This window comes from Salvelinus alpinus, chromosome 3, assembly GCF_045679555.1.
Source record: "Salvelinus alpinus chromosome 3, SLU_Salpinus.1, whole genome shotgun sequence".
NCBI lineage: Eukaryota > Metazoa > Chordata > Actinopteri > Salmoniformes > Salmonidae > Salvelinus > Salvelinus alpinus.
This window is the reverse complement of record NC_092088.1, coordinates 44,250,924-44,270,528: the sequence shown is the minus strand read 5'-3', so window position 1 is coordinate 44,270,528 and position 19,605 is coordinate 44,250,924. Positions and strand designations below refer to the sequence as shown.

The following is a 19,605-nucleotide window of genomic DNA, read 5'->3' as shown; positions in this document are numbered from 1 at the left end:
GCATGAATTCATTCTTGTTTTTAAAGCACTTTTTCAAAACGGCATGACCTGAAGCATTGTATCACTCCAATGGATAATCTTCTCTGCCGAAACAAAGGTATGGTATTTGATCCAAGACATGATATGCTCCAAGACCCCCTGGCGTATCAACTGCTCACACTTCCATTTTTGGCAAAGTGCTGTTGAGTTTGAGTGTTAGTCATATTTATTGCCTTACAAAACACATATACACAGAGCAAAAATGTAAACACAACATGGAAAGTGTTGGTTTCATGCGCTGAAAAAGCTTCATGCACAAAATGTGTATTTCTCCAATTTTGTGCACAAGTTTGTTTACATTCCTGTTAGTGAGCATTTCTCCTTTGCCAAGATAATCCATCCACCTGACGGGTGGCATGTCAAGAAGCTGATTAAACAGCGTGATCATTACGTCTGAGACCAGCCACCCGGACAGCTGATGAAATTGGGTTTGCATAACTGAAGAATTTTTACATGGTCAGAAACCATCTCAGGGAAGCTCATCGTGCATGTTGTCCTCGTCAGGGTCTTGACCCGACTGCAGTTCGGCGTTGTAACCGATTTTAGTGGGCAAATACCTTCAATGGCCACTGGTATGGTGGAGAAGTGTGCTCTTCACAGATTAATCCCGATTTCAACTGTACTGGGCAGAAGGCAGACAGTGTGTATGTCGTTGTGTGGGTTTGCTAATGTCATTGGTATAAAGTACTTTTAAGTATTTTTACTTAAGTAGTTTTGGGGGTTGTCTGTACTTTACTATTTCTATTTTTGACAACTTTTACCTTACTACATTCATAAAATAATGTACTTTTTACTCCATACATTTTCCCTTGCACCCAAAAGTACTCATTACATTTTGAATGCAGGACAGGAAAATGGTCTAAATCACACACTTATCAAGAGAACATCCCTCGTCATCCCTACTGCCTCTGATCTGGCAGACTCACTAAACACATGCTTCGTTTGTAAATGTCTTGAGGGCTGGAGCATGCTCCTGGCTATCCGTAAATAAAAAAGAGAAAAAAAGAAAATGGTGCCGTCTGGTTAGCTTAATATAAGGAATTTGAAATTATTTATACTTTTACTTTTGATACTTGAGTATATTTTAGCAATTACATTTACTTTTGATACTTAAGTATATTCAAAACCAAATACTTTTAGATTTTTACTCAAGTAGGATTTTACTGGGCTACTTTCACTTTCTAAGGTATCTTTACTTTTACTCGGGTATGACAATTGGGTACATTTTCCACCACTGGCTAATGTCAATGTTGTGAACAGAGTGCCCAATGGTGGCAGTGGGGTTATGGTATGGGCAGGCATAAACTATGGACAACAAACACAATTGCATTTATTATCGATGGCAATTTCATTGCACAGAAATACCGTGACGAGATCCTAAGGCCCATTGTGGTGCCATTCATCCGTCGCCATCACCTCATATTCGAGAATGATAATGACACAAGGATCTGTACACAATTCCTGGAAGCTGAAAATGTCCCAGTTCTTCCATGGCCTGTATACTCACCAGACATGTCACCCATTGAGCATGTTTGGGATGCCCTGTATCGACGTGTACGACAGCATGTTCCAGTTCCCGCCAATATCCAGAAACTTCGCACAGCCATTGAAGAGGAGTGGGACAACATTCCTTAGGCCACAATCAACAGCCTGCTCAACTTATGCGAAGGAGATGTGTCGAGCTACATTAGACAAATGGTGGTCACACCAGATACTGACTGGTTTTCTGATCCACGCCCCTACCATTTTTAAGGCGTCTGTGACCAACAGATTCCCAGTCATGTGAAATCCATAGACTAGGGCCCAATGAATTTATTTCAATTCTGATTTCCTAATATGAAATGTAACTCTGAAATTGTTGCATTTATATTTTTGTTCAGTGTATATAGTGATGGTTTTCACATGTATAGTAAGGTTATGGGTTTTGAACATACCTGACTGTTTTTCTTCAAAAGAATGACAATCCCGTCATCTATTTCAAACTCGACCATGATATTTTAAACAGCGCACCTATGGGGAAAAATACATTTGGTGATCAACAACCTAAATGGCAAGAGGGTAAAAACGATAGAACATTCCAATACCTACAACTAGCAAAATAAAGACCAAAGCAAGGAAAATCATCTATGTTGATCAAGAGTGTGTGCTATAGATTGATACAGTTGATGACTAAGGGCCCGATTCAGATTTAGGAAATGTACACCTTTTCTAGGCACTTCTCAGTAGTTGGTATTCAGACTTCCTAATGCAGGCACGTAATGCCTTGCAAGCACTGAATAAATGTATTTCAACCTCTGAAACCCTCCCACTAGCTGTCCAACAGATTTGTGGCGTTTTCATTCAATTGGGTTTTCAGTACATTTATTTTAAGCCGTCCCTTTAAATATGGTGTACCTTTAATTCGAATTTTGTCGACAGATTCACTAGAATATGTATAGAAAATGGGTTCAGAATATAGTGATCAATGAAAGAAATCCATTTAAATGTATGCATATTCGTCTCTGTTTCAACACTAATTGGTAGATTACATTTTTTAAATCTTGTAGGTTATTTAGGCAAATATTAGGGTTAGGAAAATATGTATGAATCATAAAAACAGGTTTGGAGAGCCTTTACGCACAAAATATATTGAGGAATCAAAATAGTGGTTTGGTTCATCCTGAAAGTTGACATTCAAGTTCAATCCATGGGGGGGGAAAAGTGTACAATAGGGGTTGAACAATAGTCCAATTAATCTATCCTAATCCTCATTAATCATGGAACTGTACGGTCCAGTCATTGTGAACCGTGCTCCAGGTTTAAACTGCTATGTGCGGACTGAGTTCCATAATGATTCAAATAGGCTACATGTCCCAAAATGTTAGCCTAATATGATCCACTGATGCTAGCGACCCTCAGGAACTACTACATGGATGTGACCGAGGAAAGAAAGGTAAACGGAATTGAATGGAATGATGCAAAATGTAGGCTACAAATTGAAGGAAACTAACACTAAAGGGCCAGTTATAAAAGGTATGTGGGTTACTGACGGTTGTTCCCGATAGTGGCTAATGCTACACAAATTGTAAAATTAAACTGAGATTTAAACATTCTAAAGCGCATACATTAACTCAGCAGATTCGGACCTACATACAGTGCCTTCGGAAAGTATTCAGACCCCTTGACTTTTTCCAAATTTTCCTATGTTACAGCCTTATTCAAAAAATGGATTAACTTAAAAAAATGTCCTCTGCAATCTACACACAATACCTCACAATGACAAAGCAAAAACAGGTTTTTAGACATTTTAGCAAATGTATTAAAAATAAAAAACAGATACCTTATTTACGTAAGTATTCAGACCCCTTGTATGGGGGTCTGTATGAGACTCGAAATTGAGCTCAGGTGCATCCTGTTTCCATTGATCATCCTTGTTTCTACAACTTGATTGGAGTCCACCTGTGGTAAATTGAGTTGATTGGACATGATTTGGAAATTAAAAAGGCTTTTTTGTGTGTAATTTTTACACCTTTTTTCTCCCCAATTTCATGATACGATCTTGTCTCATCGCTGCAACTCCCGGAGAGGCGAAGGTTGAGCCATGCATTCTCCGAAACATGACCCGCCAAGCCACGCTTCTTTAAAAAAACTAAAAACATTATTTTATTTAAAAGGATTTTCTTTTGCAATTTAGTACAGAACAAAAGCACACAAAAAAATAACAAAAAAACAGCTGCCAGACATATGAAATTAAGTATTGCTTAAGCAAGACATGGGCCAAGAATAGAGCAACAATGACAGTTGCAACAATAAGCGTTGTGGAAAAAGTATCCAACTGTCATACTTGAGTAAAAATAAAAATACCTTTAATCGAAAATGTCTCAAGTAAAAGTCACCCAGTAAAATTCTACTAGACTAAATGTCTAAAAGTATTTGGTTTAAAATCATTTCAAATTCCTTATATTAAGCAAACCAGATGGCACCATTTTCTAGTTTTTTTAATTTACGGAAAGCCACGGCACACTCCAACATTCAGACATCATTTACAAACGAAGCATGTGTGTTTAGTGAGTCTGCCAGATCAGAGGCAGTAGGGATGACCAGGGATGTTCAGTTGATAAGTGCTTGAATTTGACTGTTTTCCTGTCCTGCTAAGTATTCAAATTGTAATGAGTACTTTTGGGTGTCAAGGAAAATGTATGGAATAAAAAGTACAATATTTTCTTAAGGAATGTAGTAAAGTAAAAGTAGTCAAAAACATAAATAGTAGAGGACAGATACCTCAAAAAACAACTTAAGTAGTACTTTAAAGTATTTTTACTTAAGTAATATATAACACTGCCAGAAACGGACCCCAAATCTTGAGAAATCTGCTGGAGCAGTTAGTCCTGAAAAAATTAATATTTTCCAAATTAATGGTGTTAATAATTTCTGCGAGCCCTCTACAGAAGCAAGAGGGGTGGGTGACTTCCATTCTGTGAGGAATATTTTTTTTTTGTTCCTCATAGGACAAGCCACACTTCTTAATACACCCGCTCATCCGACAAGAGCTTTATTACAGACATAAATATTCCTCAGTTTCATCAGCTGTCCGGGTGGCTGGTCTCAGACGATCCCGCAGGTGAAGAAGTCGGATGTGGAGGTCCTGGGCTGGCGTGGTTACACGTGGTCTGCGGTTGTGTGGCTGGTTGGACGTACTGCCAAATTCTTTAAAATGATGTTGGAGGCGGCTTATGAACATTCACATCTCTGGCAACCGCTCTGGTGGACATTACTGCAGTCAGCATGCCAATTGCATGCTCCCTCAACTTGAGACATCGGGCGTCCCAAGTGGAACAGCGGTCTAAGGCACTGCATCGCAGTTAGGGGAGGGTTTGGCCAGCTGGGATTTCCTTGTCCCATCGCGCTCTAGTGACTCCTTGTGGCGGGCCGGGCGCCTGCAAGCTGACTCTGGTCGCCAGCTGGACGGTGTTTCCTACGACACATTTGTGCGGCTGGCTTCCGAGTTAAGCAACCTGTGTGTCAAGAAGCAGTGCCGCTTGGCAGAGTCGTGTTTTGGAGGGTGCATGGCTCTCAACCTTTACCTCTCCCAAGTCCGTAGGGGGGGAACAAGCCTGTAACTACCAATTGGATATTACGAAAAGGGGTAAAAAAAAAAACTTGAGACATCTGTGGCATTGTTTTGTAACAAAAAAAGTGGCCTTTTATTGTCCCCAGCACAAAGTGCACCTGTGTAATGATCATGCGCTGTTTAATCAGCTTCTTAATATGCTACACCTGCACAGTGGATGTATTATCTTGGTAAAGGACAAACGCTCACTAACAGGGATATAAACACATTTGTGCACAACATTTTAGAGAAATAAGCTTTTTGTGTATGGAAAATTTCCGTGATCTTTTATTTTAGCTTATGAAACATGGGGCCAACACTTTACATGTTGCATTTATATTTCTGTTCTGTGTATGCTGGACATATTTCAAGAACTTTTTGGGGCCCTCAATTCTGCTTTCCAGCTCTTTCCTTGTAACTTCATTCTTTATGGTGGGGCGTTTGCCCAGGTTGAAGTTGAGGATCGACGGCACCTCACAGACAACTAAAAGGACAAGTCAGTTAAGAACTCATTTTTATTTACACTGACATCCTAGGAACAGTGGGTTAACTGCCTTGTTCAGAACGACACATTTTTACCTTGTCAGCTGGTGGTATGATCTAGCAACCTTTTGGTTACTGGCCCAATGCTCCAACCACTAGGCTACCTGCCGCCCTATCATCCTCCAACAGTAACTAAACTTTGCATACTACATACTACCTGTGGTCTGAAATAAGCATTTTGAAGCTGAGCTCTGCTTATCACCAGGGGAATGGAGCCAGCTATTGGAGCTAGTGGACATTTTGGACCTTTTTGTCCAGGCCACCGCCCTTACTCAGGGGGAGAAAGTGGTGACTCAGTGCTGCCCTTCCTTGTGTACTGTCATTCAACTATCATCTGCAAAGTATACTGAGCACAAGTCGTCACCTAGTCAGTCTAGTAAAAGCACTGCAGCAGTCACTCAAACACCGATTCCAGGGGTTGTTTGTGAATGTCAGAATGGAGCACTCGGATGAACAGGCAACAAAACTTCCATTTGGTGACAATGTATTCATAATGGCTGCACTGCTGGACCTTTCTTTCCACCTGTTCTGGCTTGATCATGATGCCCTCCTCATACCATATGAAGATCAAGCTGAATTGAAGGAGAGTGTGATTGGTAGGTACAATGCATCACTGTTAGAGAGTAGTAGTGGAGAGGAACAACCACCGCAACAAGATCAGCAAGAAGAAAGGAGACAAAGTAATTGTCAGAGCAGAGATTTGCTAAATTCAAGTATCTTCTGATGAAAATTAAGCTGATTGCTTGGATTTTTGGAGTATACATGCAAAAGACTTTCCAAGGCTCAAGCAGGTAGCAATGACAGTGTTGGCTGTGCCTGCCACCAGTGCCCCAGTGGAGGGAGTGTTTGGTCATGGAGGCCTCATCATGCGCCCTCATTGTGCCAGGCGCCGTGCAAGAACGCTGACAAACTTGATCTTTCTGAAACGTAACCTGTCTTAGGGCGCAGGATGTAATTCACTACTTGTTACAGGAAGTTGTATTTCTGTTCAGGGTCCAGGTCAGGGAGTATATTTTAGGGATAAAGGTCATTACGTTTGATATATAGGACACTTTAGTAGTGCAGTTATTGAACAGTTGTCAGTCATTTTGGTTTACATTCATACTTGTCATTTATCTTCCCTCACCTACAGATGTTCTGTTTGTGCGACAGAATGAAGTGAAATATAGACTGGTCTGCCACAAAATACCATGCACTTTAAAATGTTATGTTTGCTTTTTTTCATATCCGGTACAATTACTTTTATTAATGTAAACTGTCTACATTTTAAAAGGACATGTATTTTGATATAAATAGTGCCTGATGTGCTTTCTTTCCTACAAGTATGGACTAATGAACAAGGGAGTCTTCTAATAATTTACAAGGTTTATAGACCTAACCCACAGCAGGCAGAAAGCCATTGCAAAAAGGGACTTGAAACTTGACTTAGACTTGGCCCTAAAAGACTTGACTTGGACTCTACCTCAAAGACTTGTGAACATCTCTGCTAGTTATTTCAACATGTTTAGACCTACTGGAATTTTAAGTGCAAGATTTAGGCCTATGGCTCATAGACACAACTAGATCTGTTATTAGGGTGAGTGAGGGTAGACAGACTAGTAGTCAAACAACTAGGTTATCATTGCACAGCTGTGTCTCTTGTAGAAATGTTGACCGCTTCTCAGGGGACTTTGTAGCTGAACCGATGGGTGATAAACTGCACTGACTCACTGTCGGGAATTGGAGAAGTCTGAAAGATCCTGGAGGAGCAAGGTTGACAAAGTGAGTAAATGTGTTCCTTTTTACTAGCATACTGTGGATGACCCAGCGCTTCACATTCCATACATTCAAGACTAGATGGCTACATTTGCAAAATTAATTAAATTACATTTTCATTTCGTTTTTTCAGAAATGGGCAGCTCTCCCAAGTTTGCATTGAGTTTGCCTTGGCAAATGGGGACTTTTAGGCCCCATTGTAAAAGGGCAAGTGTTTTCAGTTTATGGATTTTTGGGTCTCTCAATCCTGATCCTACATGCACATGTTTGTTCTATCCCTGTAGCACCAACACACCTGATTCAACTAATCAAGCCCCTAATTCGCTAATCAGGTGTTAGTGCTGGGCAAGAACAACAAAAAAAGAGCACCACTGTGGGTGCCCAGGACCAGGATTGTTTTGATCTTCCACCATGGACAGTAGCCCCACATCGCTGACCTGCAGTCAGAGCAGGCCCACTGCAACAAAGTCATATTTCCTCATTTAGGATAACTCCTGCATCTCTTATTTTTAGGCCTTTGTGGTCCTGGGTCAGTTCCTGCTATGCGGAACGACGGGGAGCTGTTCACTGAGTGGCTGAAGGTCACTAGCGGAGCCAACACCAGGAATGCTACATCCTGCTCCCAGTGCCTGAGCAAGTGGTGTGATGCATTCCTATGAGACTGGGGATATGCTGCTCCCCAGTGTCATGTTGAAGATCAATTATGTTTTATAGTGACAAAATGTCAGTGGTATAGGCTATGGCTTGATGGTTTGTCTGAGCAGAATATGCTAATAAAAAGTGTTGAATCTGTAAATTGTTTCAATTTGTTTTATCATTCAAAATACATATGCCTTCAATATTTTAGTTCATGATTCTGAACTGTATACAATTGTACAGACATTTACATTTTAGCAACCTTATATTTAAAAATACCAAATATGTAATAGGTCATGCTCCTTCAAAATACACCAGTACCATGTGCTTGATTACTATACAACTAACATTCCTTTATAAGTACAAAACAATCACACCTGCCAAAAGATAAAAGTAAAACATCCAAAGGTGACTGGTAATATAAACTCACATTTTGATCAAACTTAAGAACAGGTACAATCACCGGGGGGCATTTTCCCAGAGCATACTTTGCAGCACAGAATCACTGGCACGTCATGGCAGTGGCGAGTGAGAGGAGAGACTGGCAGCTCACTGACTGCGGAGGGACTCGATGTAGTGGAAAGTAGCCCCCAGAGCCCAGCTAGTCTCCACTTCGTCAATCTTCCTCGCCAGCTGAAAACACACACACAGTTCTGTCTTTGGCCGTCCGATGCAGACCCATGGAAATGCACAGCCTCAGTGCGACACCGTCACAGTTGATTTCGAATTAATGATAAATGGCTTTTATTTGCATTTGATTCTTACCTTAAATACTTTATCTCTGGGAAAACCAAGCTCTTGCAGCATCCCAGAGATGTAGGTTAGATCCAGACAAAGGAAAGGATTCTCTCCTGAAGTAACCGGCATTCCGTTGCACACTGCGAGAAAGCAAGACATGCTTGTAAATCAGCATACTATATGCTGAGTTCTTGCAAGTATTCAATACATTCCAATAGAACTTGGGATGACTTATTCATTAAAATGTGTGAATGCTCAAACGTTGATGAATAGGGATAAGTCATGTTCTACTCAAAATTCAGTTTGGTGGCAGTGAACCACATACAGTACACAAAACTGCAGCATGAGGGCGCCGTCTTACCTCTCTTGGCAGCATCAATGTAGTCGCTGACTTTTATAGTCCCTCCTGTTTTCTCATCTGAGTTAGTGGGGTGATTAGAATAGAACTACATTCAGTTACTAAATTAAGATATCATTATAGAAAACTGGGCAGCATATTCATTTGTGGCAAAAGGCAGGTAGGGTTCCTACCAATAGCACCCAGATCCACAGCTCTGTCATAGTAGTAGGAAAAGGCATAGAATTCCATATCTTTGGCTTCCCCTGCCTTCGTCACCTTTCTATACAGCATCTTCTCCACTTTCCTAAGGCATGACTCATAAATGGGCTCTCCTGAAACAGAAACAAAACTGTTTATACACAAAAATTGGTCAGACCAGTCACGATCTGACAGGCAATTAATTGTTCATTAACTGACGTAACAATTGGTACTTAGCGTTAAAATTAATATTACTAAGTTAGTTATTAATCTCTTTTTACCGTACCTGCCTTCTGGCCCTTCACAGTATACAGAACTTCTGCATGTTCCCATTGACCAGAGTATTCCGGGGCTAAGCAGGGGCTTACTAGCTCGGTGCTGGCGCCCTCTACTGTTGAAAATAGAACAGAGAGAATGCACATTGAATTTTGGCCTGACCAGCATAACTCATGTTTTGGTACACAGGCGGGATACATATGAAAGCTCTGGCTGGAGAAGGCTACATTTTACCAAAAAATAAACAACGAACTAAAGTGGGGTTGTCGTTCGGCCAACAATTTCCACAATAAGTATAAAGCTGTAAGGGGACACAGCATCTGAAATTGCTGTGCTCCAACAGGTTTTATGACTATTGGCCGACATCTGGCGTCACACTAAAGCAACCGTATAACCAAAAATAAATTGAGGGAACATTGAGAATAAATAGATTATACAACAAACAAATGTATCAAAGAAATCTGATTAAAATTCAAGTGTATAAAATGAAAATCCCCATGGAGAACTGCATCCGGGGCATTCGACTGATGGCAGTTCTTAAAGCCAGGCATCAGCTAAATCACAGCAACAGCTGGCATGCAAGGAATTAATCTTGGTCCATGTTATTAAAAGATTAGATAATGGCTTATTTATCAGGACGGGGAGGGTCTTTAAAAGTCAACGATGAAAGCAAATTGAAAAACCACATACAAGGCTGTCCCTCGATTCCTCCCAAGATAGCTAGTCTTGCCGACATCAAGCCTAGACCAAGGTAGCTGTGGAAGAAAAGAAAGCAGAATCAGTCGCTGATACACAGAAATAAGAGAGTGAGAGAGGTGTGTCAGAGTGTGTGTAGTCATACAGTTTGTGCAACATGCCAAAAAACGTAGCAGGGTCATACACTAACCTGAGGACAGGAAGAATAAACCGGTTTCACTCTCTGAACAACAGCACAGAAAGGGCTGCATTTCAGAAAAGCAGGTAGGGCCCTCCACAGTGCCAAACATTAAACTACAGTATGTACCATAAGTATTCACCCCATTGGAGTTTTTCACATTTTGTGGTTGGGATTGAAATAGATTTAATTGTGATTGTTTTGTCATTGATCTACACAACTCTATTAATGTCAAAGTAAGAAGAAAAAAAATCTACAAATTAATAAAAATAGTTGTTGTGTAAGTTCACCCCTTTGTTAAGACAAGTCAAAATTAGTTCAGGAGTAAAATATGGTATAAAAAAAATTGTTTAAAAAAACCCACAAGTTACATGGACTCACTCTGTGAAATAATATGAGTTGACATAACTTTGACTACCCCTTCCTTTGTCTCCCATACATATAACACCCTCGGTCAAGTATTGAAATTCAAGTACAGAACTACAAAGACCAGGGAGCTGTTCAAAAGCCTCAAAGAAGGGCAGTGATTGGTAGATGGGTAACAATAACACATCAGACATCGAATATCTCTTTAAGCATGGTCAAGTTAATTACGCTGTGGATGTTGTAATAAACCAACCAGACATCAAAGACACAGTCGTCCTTCTGAACTGAACTGCAGGACAGAAAGGACACTGCTCAGGGATGTCACCATGAGGGCATTGGTGATTTTAAAACAGCTACGGAGTTCAATGGCTGTGATGGGAGAAAACTGAGGATGGATCAACTTTGTAGAGACTCCATAATAATGACTTAAATGAGTGTAAAAAGAATACAAATATTCCAAAACATGCATATGTATGCAACAAAGCACTAAAGTAATACTGCAAAAAAAAACACAGCAGAGGCATACACGTTCTGGCCAAAATGCAAAACCTTCTGGGGCAAATCCAACAACACGTCACTGAGTAACTGTCTCCTTTTCAAGCATGGTGGTGGCTGCATCATGATATGGGTATGCTTGACATCGGCAAAGAGTTGTTCAGGATAAAAAGAAACGGGATGGAGCTAAGCACAGGCAAAGTCCTAGAAAACCTGCTTTACACCAGACACTGGGAGAGGAATTCACCTTTTAGCAGAACAATAACGGCAAGTTACAGTTTTGACTTAAATCCGTTTGAAAATCTATGGCAAAAATTGCTGTCTAGCCATGATCCCAAACACACAAAAAAAGATGAAAAAAATCCAAGGAGGGTTAATACTTATGATACCCACTGTAAATGTCCCACCAAAGCTGCTTTAGCACTTAGCCTTAGTATAAGATATTATTAAGCCAAAAATGGAAGAGTGTACTTGAGCATATATATATATATATATATATATATATATATATATATATATATATATATATATATATATATATATATATATATATACTGCCATATACATGTGCTACAGCTTTCATCTTAAAACTCCATGCAAACAAAAAATAAAATGGTAGGAATCATTTCAATAAAAATATATGACAGTTGCAATAATATAGCCTTTTGCAGCTGGATGCACCACACCGTAGGTTTAACATAAAGAGGGAGGAGGGCTTTCCAAAGAGCCCAATTATCCGTCTAAACATAGTGCATGATAGTACCTGTGTGAGTAGAGTGTGTGGGTGCTGTTGAACATCTGAAATGATGTAATGTAGTTGATGGGTGAGGTCTGGATGGTTTTCTGGAGAGAAAGAAAAGATGCAAAACATACAATTGTGTGGCTTTACACATTTGCAAACAAAACATTTCTAGATTTAAAAACGGCAGAATGGTACATGCTTTCTTATATGAACCCCAATTCCTGGGTGACCAGCTAGAGCTTATACAAACATCACACTGTGCTGTTTGACATCAAACCGACAAAAAGGATCTACTCAATAAGAAGAAAGAAAAAAAAAAACTGCCGCAATCTGCAAAACCAATTTCACCCCTACGGCGTGAACGGCTTGCCGGGAGAGTTTAAACTCTTTGAAAAGCAGTGTAATGACATGGTAAATTGGTCCTCAATCCCTCGCGTACAAGGCCTGACCTAGTTAAGGAACAAGAAATCCCCCTTCAACCTAATGTCCAACAACGTTTATTTACCAGCCTTTTCGGATTAGCGTGGCATTTGCTGATTAAGCCCTAAAATGAGAGGACATCCCGGTAGTTTGTGTTGCTTTAGAGAAGAGATCTGGCTTCATTATCTACTGTGTGTGTGTGTGTGTGTGTGTGTGTGTGTGTGTGTGTGTGTGTGTGTACATCCCCTATCAAACACAGTCGCCTTATTGTACCTCATCCTGGGGGGAGAAGGTGATCTGGGTGGACCCCCCTCCCAAATCCAGCATCCCCACAGTGGGTGTGCCAGAGCCATGGAGACCCCCTGCAGAGAGAGCGAGAGGAGGAGAGAGAGAAGGGGAGACAGAGCGGGTCGGGGGGGGGGCGTGCCAGTGTGATCACCAAGGAGGAACTGGGGATGCAGCGCTAGGCTAATCCAATAACAGGTAATCAACATTTCTTGTCCAGATTAATCTATTTAGCTGGTGTTCTGTTTATGTACCAGCACTAAGCCTGTTCTGAACATTGAGCTTGGGGCCAGGGCCCCTGAGGGTGAGGGTGGTAGGGTCAGTACAGGACGTCTTGGCCTTTAGTTCACCGAATCGTTCCAAACTAAAACATATCGCTCCAGTATCGTATCCCATGTATCTAGATACGTATCAAATCGTCTTGAAAGGGAAAGATGCACATCCCTAGTATAGATGGTCACATTCCCACTGGAATATATTTTCTCTTACATCTGGTACACCTATAATCTCAGAGCTTACTCTATATCGATCCTTACCAATGCTATCTATGCCATTAGCAACTGACAGTAAACAAAGTTTGAAAGCATCTCACCTGTGAGGAAGTTGACAGTGATCCAAGCAGAGATCCCTGTGAGGGGGAGTAAAAGAAAAGAGATGGTGATTACCTCATCCCTCTTACTCAATCCTTCATAATACATGTATAACATGGTTACATAGTTTGTACTGAAATCCTTTAAACAAAAAAAACAACATAGAACATTTCTAACCTTTTAAAGTTAGTCATGCAACAGTGCTTAGGGGTCAACTATTTAGGTCAAATGAGATTATGCTATATACATTATGGCATTACATTATGTTTGCACTCAGTGAGTAGGACTCCATTGCGTGCATTAGTGCCTTTAACAATCCTGTAATGACCCTTTCCTAGTTTTTGGACTCAGAACTATATCATAGGAGCTTTAGGATAAAACTCTTACAGTAGGATGTCGAGAAGCAATTGACATTTACAAACAAACAACTTCAAAAAGACTGCTGCGCTAGTAGTCATTATGACCAAAACACTGTCGCTTAGCTACCATACACTTTGTCCACTTTATCCCTCCGTCCTCCCTCAAATACCACTTAGATTCTTTTATAAGTCTGTTCGATTCAGAGAAGCATGTGTAATCTCCACTTGGATTAGCGTCTGGGGCAAGAGTGGCAAAAATCGAACTGATAATAAGGCGGTGAAATCCGGTTATGGATCGAGCGGGAGTTTAGCGTTACGGCTCAGCAATGACGCCAGAGGAATTTGTCCATTAGGCACAAAAACGTGAACTTCAAAGTTAATTCAGTAATCATAAAAGGTATTTTCCAAGGGTCAGGTCACCTCCACTGTAACAAGCTGATAGACTTGGGGAAGAAGACAACATTTTCAGCCTCAGAAATCAAATGGAGGATATTCGGTTTGCAGAGATTAAACAGAACATTATCCTACATGCCCATAATTGCTTGTATAAACTACTTTAAAAGGATTGGATTTAAAATATTTGATGTACTGCTTTTGTGCCTATATCAAACATGCCTTTCAACAGAAAATACAAATGTATATCTTATTTCAATATAACAATCCTATTAAAGCGTCAATGCCCACAGTAATTGCAGAGAATTGAATGGTCAATACCAGGCCAAAGGACCAGAACCTAGTAGCCACAGAAACATAGCCTGTCACCAAACAGCTTGATGTTGCTCAAACAAGCCAGTAATGGACCAGAGAGGGCCTCTACCATCTAGGCCACTCCACTGGACACAGAGGGCTCCAGTCCAGTCCCAATTATTTACAAATTGTATTAATTCTGCACTCCTGTCAAAAGTTTTGCTGTAATTAGTCATGGAGGTTAAAGCGGAGATTGACACATTTAATTCGCTTTTTTCCATAATCCGCTAAATGCCTCTGTATGCATTGGGTAATTCAGGGCAGGGTAAAACTGAGTGACCTCTCTAGCTCTCTGAGTCAATGCAACACTGTGCAGAAACAGTCTAATCAGTGATCCCAAGGATCCAGTCCTGTGATAACCTCTGTTACCTCTATTAATGCCAATTCATCATGCTAGAAGAAAGAACATCTAGAAATTGTTATGAATTAGAAGAACTATCAAATGAGAAAAAAATCATCTACATCAAAAAGTCACAGGATAAAAAATAAACAAGGCCATGGAAAAATTGCTTCACTAAGACCCAAATGGGTGCAGTGTAAAAACATTGAATTCTAATTGGATTAAGGGGGAATCTTGCACCTATAAAAAAAATTGTTTTATTGTATACAGAAATGTGAGTCCCACAGTACGACACTAGCAACACCTGCACAGGAATGACGTGTTTTGTGAAACTACAGGTGGGTGAGGGCCAGACATACCTTCATCAGTGCCATCCATTATGGACACACTGTCCCCTCTGGACAGGAATGGAGACTCCCCAAACACCTCCCTCACCTAGATAGAAAGCTTAACGTCAGTTCTTCCTTCAACCATGTTTGGAAGCTGTTTTCCACATACATACTTCATGTACATGACACGATTCTTTCTTTAAGGTAATACCTGCATGAAATCAACTTTGCAATATATAAATACTACTATTCACGAGCTGTATAGATGGCACATTTATACATCTTTAGGACAAGGATGACGTGCATTCAATTCACACCTCTCTTCGTTGTAAAAAGGGGTTGGGTGTGGTAACACTTGGCCACGTAACAGTTCAACTACAAACTAAACAGGTTTAGGGTGTGTAGTCCTTAGGTGAACCTGTCATAGGCTATTAAATGGAGAGAGAGAAAACAAAGAGGTGGAGAGGAGGATCTGTGAAAGGCGTGGAGGACCCGGAACACTGACAGGTGATCAAACAAGCGCACAAGAGGTCACTTATGCAACTCATTCATGTCATTAAGTGCTTTCAGCTGATTGTATTACTGTACCAGGAGGACCACCAACAGTATGGGGTAAATTTAGACAAGTTATGCAATTACATAGCCTAGCTCATTTGTAAGTGGGCAACTCATTATTCGACCGCTGCCAACCTACATGCTTTTCCCAGCACAACTCTTGTCTTTTTCCAATGTAAAATCCGAAATCGGGGTGAAATGTAACAAAACAGCTAACGGAAATGCTAACTCCACAAGGTGAGAGAGTGGGAACTGTGCAGCGTTTGTGGTATGGCAATCTATCTACGCAGTGAGTCCACAGACATTGGCCAGTGGTGAAAGGCTCACCCTGTCCAGTAGGTGTGTGGCCTTCTCCCCAGGCAAAAGACGGAGGCCTGCAGTGGCCTTGAGGACCAGAGGAGTGCTGCTCCATACAGAGGAGGGAATGCTGCCTTGGGCCACAGCCAACAGCTCCAGGATCCCTTCTTTACACTAAGAAACAAACCACAGTGGAACCAAGAGATTTGATTTCTAAAGATAATGTCAGTGCAATAAGAGATGGTCTACATTTAGGAGTATCTTGACTGTTCTTTTCAAATAGATATATGAAGTCGGTAACCTTTTCTGGGTCATCAGCATATGCAGATAGACCTGGTTTTATTGCTCTGAATGTTTCATGTGCCAATTTAGGAGCCTCTGTAGAAAAAGACAGAACAAATTGCATGAAGCCCGTTGCAGTGAAATACAGTTGACATTTCATTCACAATTGAAATAGAATTGTAGGGTGCTAATGTAGATTTGAGTAATGCTAATAGTTACCACCAAAGCAGAAAACCCATGGCAAGCAGAGTGATATAATAAAGTAGCCTATATAACACTGCCATAACAATTGACTTGTTCTATCTTGTCAGAATTTCTACATGCTTCTGTGAACCTCTACTTGACATGTTGTGTGTTTGTGAAAAACAATGAGGGCTATTTCAACATAAATAGCAGGTGCTTGGTAGCCATTAGAATATGACAATCATTGGTTTAACAATAAAGCCAAAACAGCACTTACATTATTTAGCTTAATGTTGAAATAAATGCGATAACTAGGCCATTTGGCGATGCTTTACAGTAACTTTTTGGGGGGATTCCTGGTATGGGGCAGCATAAGCCTAATATGAGGCACATAATACAAATTAAGCCTGAAAGCCTTACATATCTCACATGGATTCAAATCTGTAATTAATACTTTTGCTGCCACACATAGATTACAAATTCTAAAAGCAATGCAGAGAGCTACATTTAATTGATCCATTTTGGTCAACTTCATTTGCAGATGCTATTCATAATACTATTCACCAAAACAAGTCCATTAATGGATGGAATAGAGACATTTTAATTTTGGGTTCAGAGGTATGGAGGTAACATATCTACATTCATACGGTCTTTTCTACCTCTCCCAGTGTAATATATTTGTTTTCAACTATGCACACATGTACTGTACCGTTGTCCTCCAGTTGAAACTTGAAGACATGGATCCTTGTCCCTGTGCTCCCAGCATCAAACATAACGCCATACTGGAAACGTCCGCTGACCACTTCTGAGGTGGTCGGTCTGTTGGGACTGCCCGACAAGCCCAATCTGTGTGGGAAGTGAGGTGGTATTTTGGAGATGGCTGGCCTTACACCATCATAGTGGCGCTTAACAAACATCAGGTAAGCTGCCAGGCAGCCAAAGAAGACAAAAACACTGGCCAACTTTGGTAACCTCATGGTGACTGGTGTGTGTAAGGCACATTCTGCAGTTCCATACAGAACTGAAGGCCGTTCGTCCTGGAAATGAAACAGACATACAGCAGTTAGCGATCTGATAGAGGGCTGTTAGAAAGGTGACAATCACGGGGGTCACCAAAGTTTAGCTAGTTAACGTTACTTGTATACATCATTTCAAGTTTTTCAACACCAGCGCCACTAGCTATAAAACACTGTTTCAGTACTAGCTAAATAAGCTAGCTAATTGTTTTAGTGACTAACTAACGTACACTTCTAGGTACTCTATTGTTCTCCCTTTTGAATTGCTAGCATGAAATCTTATGTAGGATAGTGTAAATACTGGCAGGCTAGCTGTCACTGTATTCTAGTACAGTAAGAGACAAACAACATTTACTAACGTTAGCTAGTGTAGCAGATAGCTAACTGGCTTTGTTCCTGGCTTGCTAATATTGAAGACAACTTACGAGAGCAAATCCTATGCGTGTAGCATAAATAGCTAGCTAGTTACTTATTCTGATTCCATTCGCATTTTCGCTGTTCCTATCTGGGACGATAGTTTGAAAACTCATGTCAAATAATTAATTCGCTTGGTGCTCGGACCTCTACCCAATCCAAGTCTCTGTTTGATTACATTAGTGTGTGTTTTAGTGATGACGTGTGAAGAAAATGCCGCGTTCACGAACTAGTCGGAATTAGAAAACTCAGAAATGTCCGACTTGCTGACTGGTTGAACGCGGCACGTGTATAACTGCATCCATTTAACAAGTCCGACATTTTCGAGTTTCCTTGTTCCGACTAGCAAATTAACCCGGCAAAATACCAAATAGTTTATACATAGGCTCAAAAGTGGTTTGTACATTATCTGGCAAATTAAAAGTGGCAAGATTATTTCCAGTACTGAAGGTTGGCACTACCCAAATCCACTGTGACCATAATTCTGACAATTATTTAGTCCAGATTTTGTTAAACTACCTACCTAGTGAAGCCACACAACTTCAGAAGTAGGCTAACGTATTATGGAAAGAAAATCATTTGTCTGTGAGAAAACAAAAACAACACCTCTTATACATTATTAGAATCGATTATACAGTATGAGAAACAATAAACAGAAAAATATATCCTATGACTGCACAACATTGCATCACAACTTCAATTTGTGAAACCACATTTTTTTTTTTTTTTTGAAAGGTTGGCATTTCTTATATCAAAGTATAGGAGTGCTATAACTGCACTAGGATGATGTACAGTTAGTTACACGTTTGATGTGACCTCTCATTCTACCTGTACAATTCAAATAATATTTTAGTTCAGAAGAGAGTTTATATGATTTGGTTGTGTAATCCACTGTTTGATTTCTATTTTGTTGATTTTAGCAGATTCACATGCTCTATTTCAATTTGATCTCTATCTCATTCACTGTTACCCATATCCCAAAGTTAATCATTTAGCATATTAGCTAATTAACAACTTTGCAACTACTTACCGGTACTACTTTTTAGCTACTTTGCAACTAATTAGCATGTTAGCCAACCCTTCTCCTATCGCTAACCTTAACCCTTTAACCTCATTCCTAACCCTAATCCTAACCCCTAACCTAGCTAACGTTAGCCACAACACATTTAAATTCGTAATATATCATACGAATTGTAATTTGGAACATATCTTACGAATTGCAATTCGTAACATATCATACGAAATGGATGATGGACATCCACAAATGAATGCATACCATACCAAACATATCATATCATACTCATTTGTATGTCACAGATTTTTGCTTACTATTTTACTTCTACCCATGAGTCCAGGTTTCATGAAAATCTGTAATAATGGATCTTAACTCAACTGGACAGTTCAATAGCCTTAAAAAAAAGTTATTTACCCAACGTTTCACACCCTTTTTCAAAGAGAGATACTGAAGGCAATTACATTCTCATTGTCCTTGTTGACAATATGGCACCAGCTGGTCTGTCTCTGGCCAGCTCCTGTCAAAAGCACTTCACCTCCCTCTCCAACAATTAATAGTTTTGTTAAAGTTTACCAGTTTGTGGCAATAGGCTCCCCCTTGCTACTCTATTCATTACCTCAATGATCAATCATTAGACTTGATATATGGGCCAATCTTTTGGTGTGCTTTCTTATGCACACAT

At 40.2% G+C, this 19,605-nt stretch overlaps 1 protein-coding gene across 2 annotated transcripts; it reads right to left on the bottom strand.

Annotated features, from left to right (window-relative positions):
* Positions 1 to 8,222: 8,222 nt before the first annotated feature.
* On the bottom strand, positions 8,223 to 18,075 carry LOC139570772 (ectonucleoside triphosphate diphosphohydrolase 6-like). 2 transcript variants are annotated; one of them, XM_071392924.1, is made up of 15 exons: positions 17,920 to 18,059; positions 17,451 to 17,515; positions 17,188 to 17,324; positions 16,315 to 16,391; positions 16,044 to 16,187; positions 15,192 to 15,267; positions 13,389 to 13,424; positions 12,785 to 12,873; positions 12,113 to 12,192; positions 10,305 to 10,369; positions 9,625 to 9,729; positions 9,332 to 9,472; positions 9,162 to 9,218; positions 8,828 to 8,940; positions 8,223 to 8,695 (listed from the first exon to the last, which is right to left on the bottom strand). In XM_071392924.1, the coding sequence occupies exons 2-15, from the start codon at positions 17,453 to 17,455 to the stop codon at positions 8,612 to 8,614; spliced, it is 1,209 nt and encodes a 402-aa protein (XP_071249025.1). In that variant the 5' UTR covers positions 17,456 to 17,515; positions 17,920 to 18,059; the 3' UTR covers positions 8,223 to 8,611. The 2 variants fall into 2 exon arrangements, with proteins under 2 accessions (XP_071249025.1, XP_071249024.1); XM_071392923.1 differs by having other exon boundaries at positions 17,188 to 17,515; positions 17,920 to 18,075.
* Between the last annotated feature and the right edge of the window lie 1,530 nt (positions 18,076 to 19,605).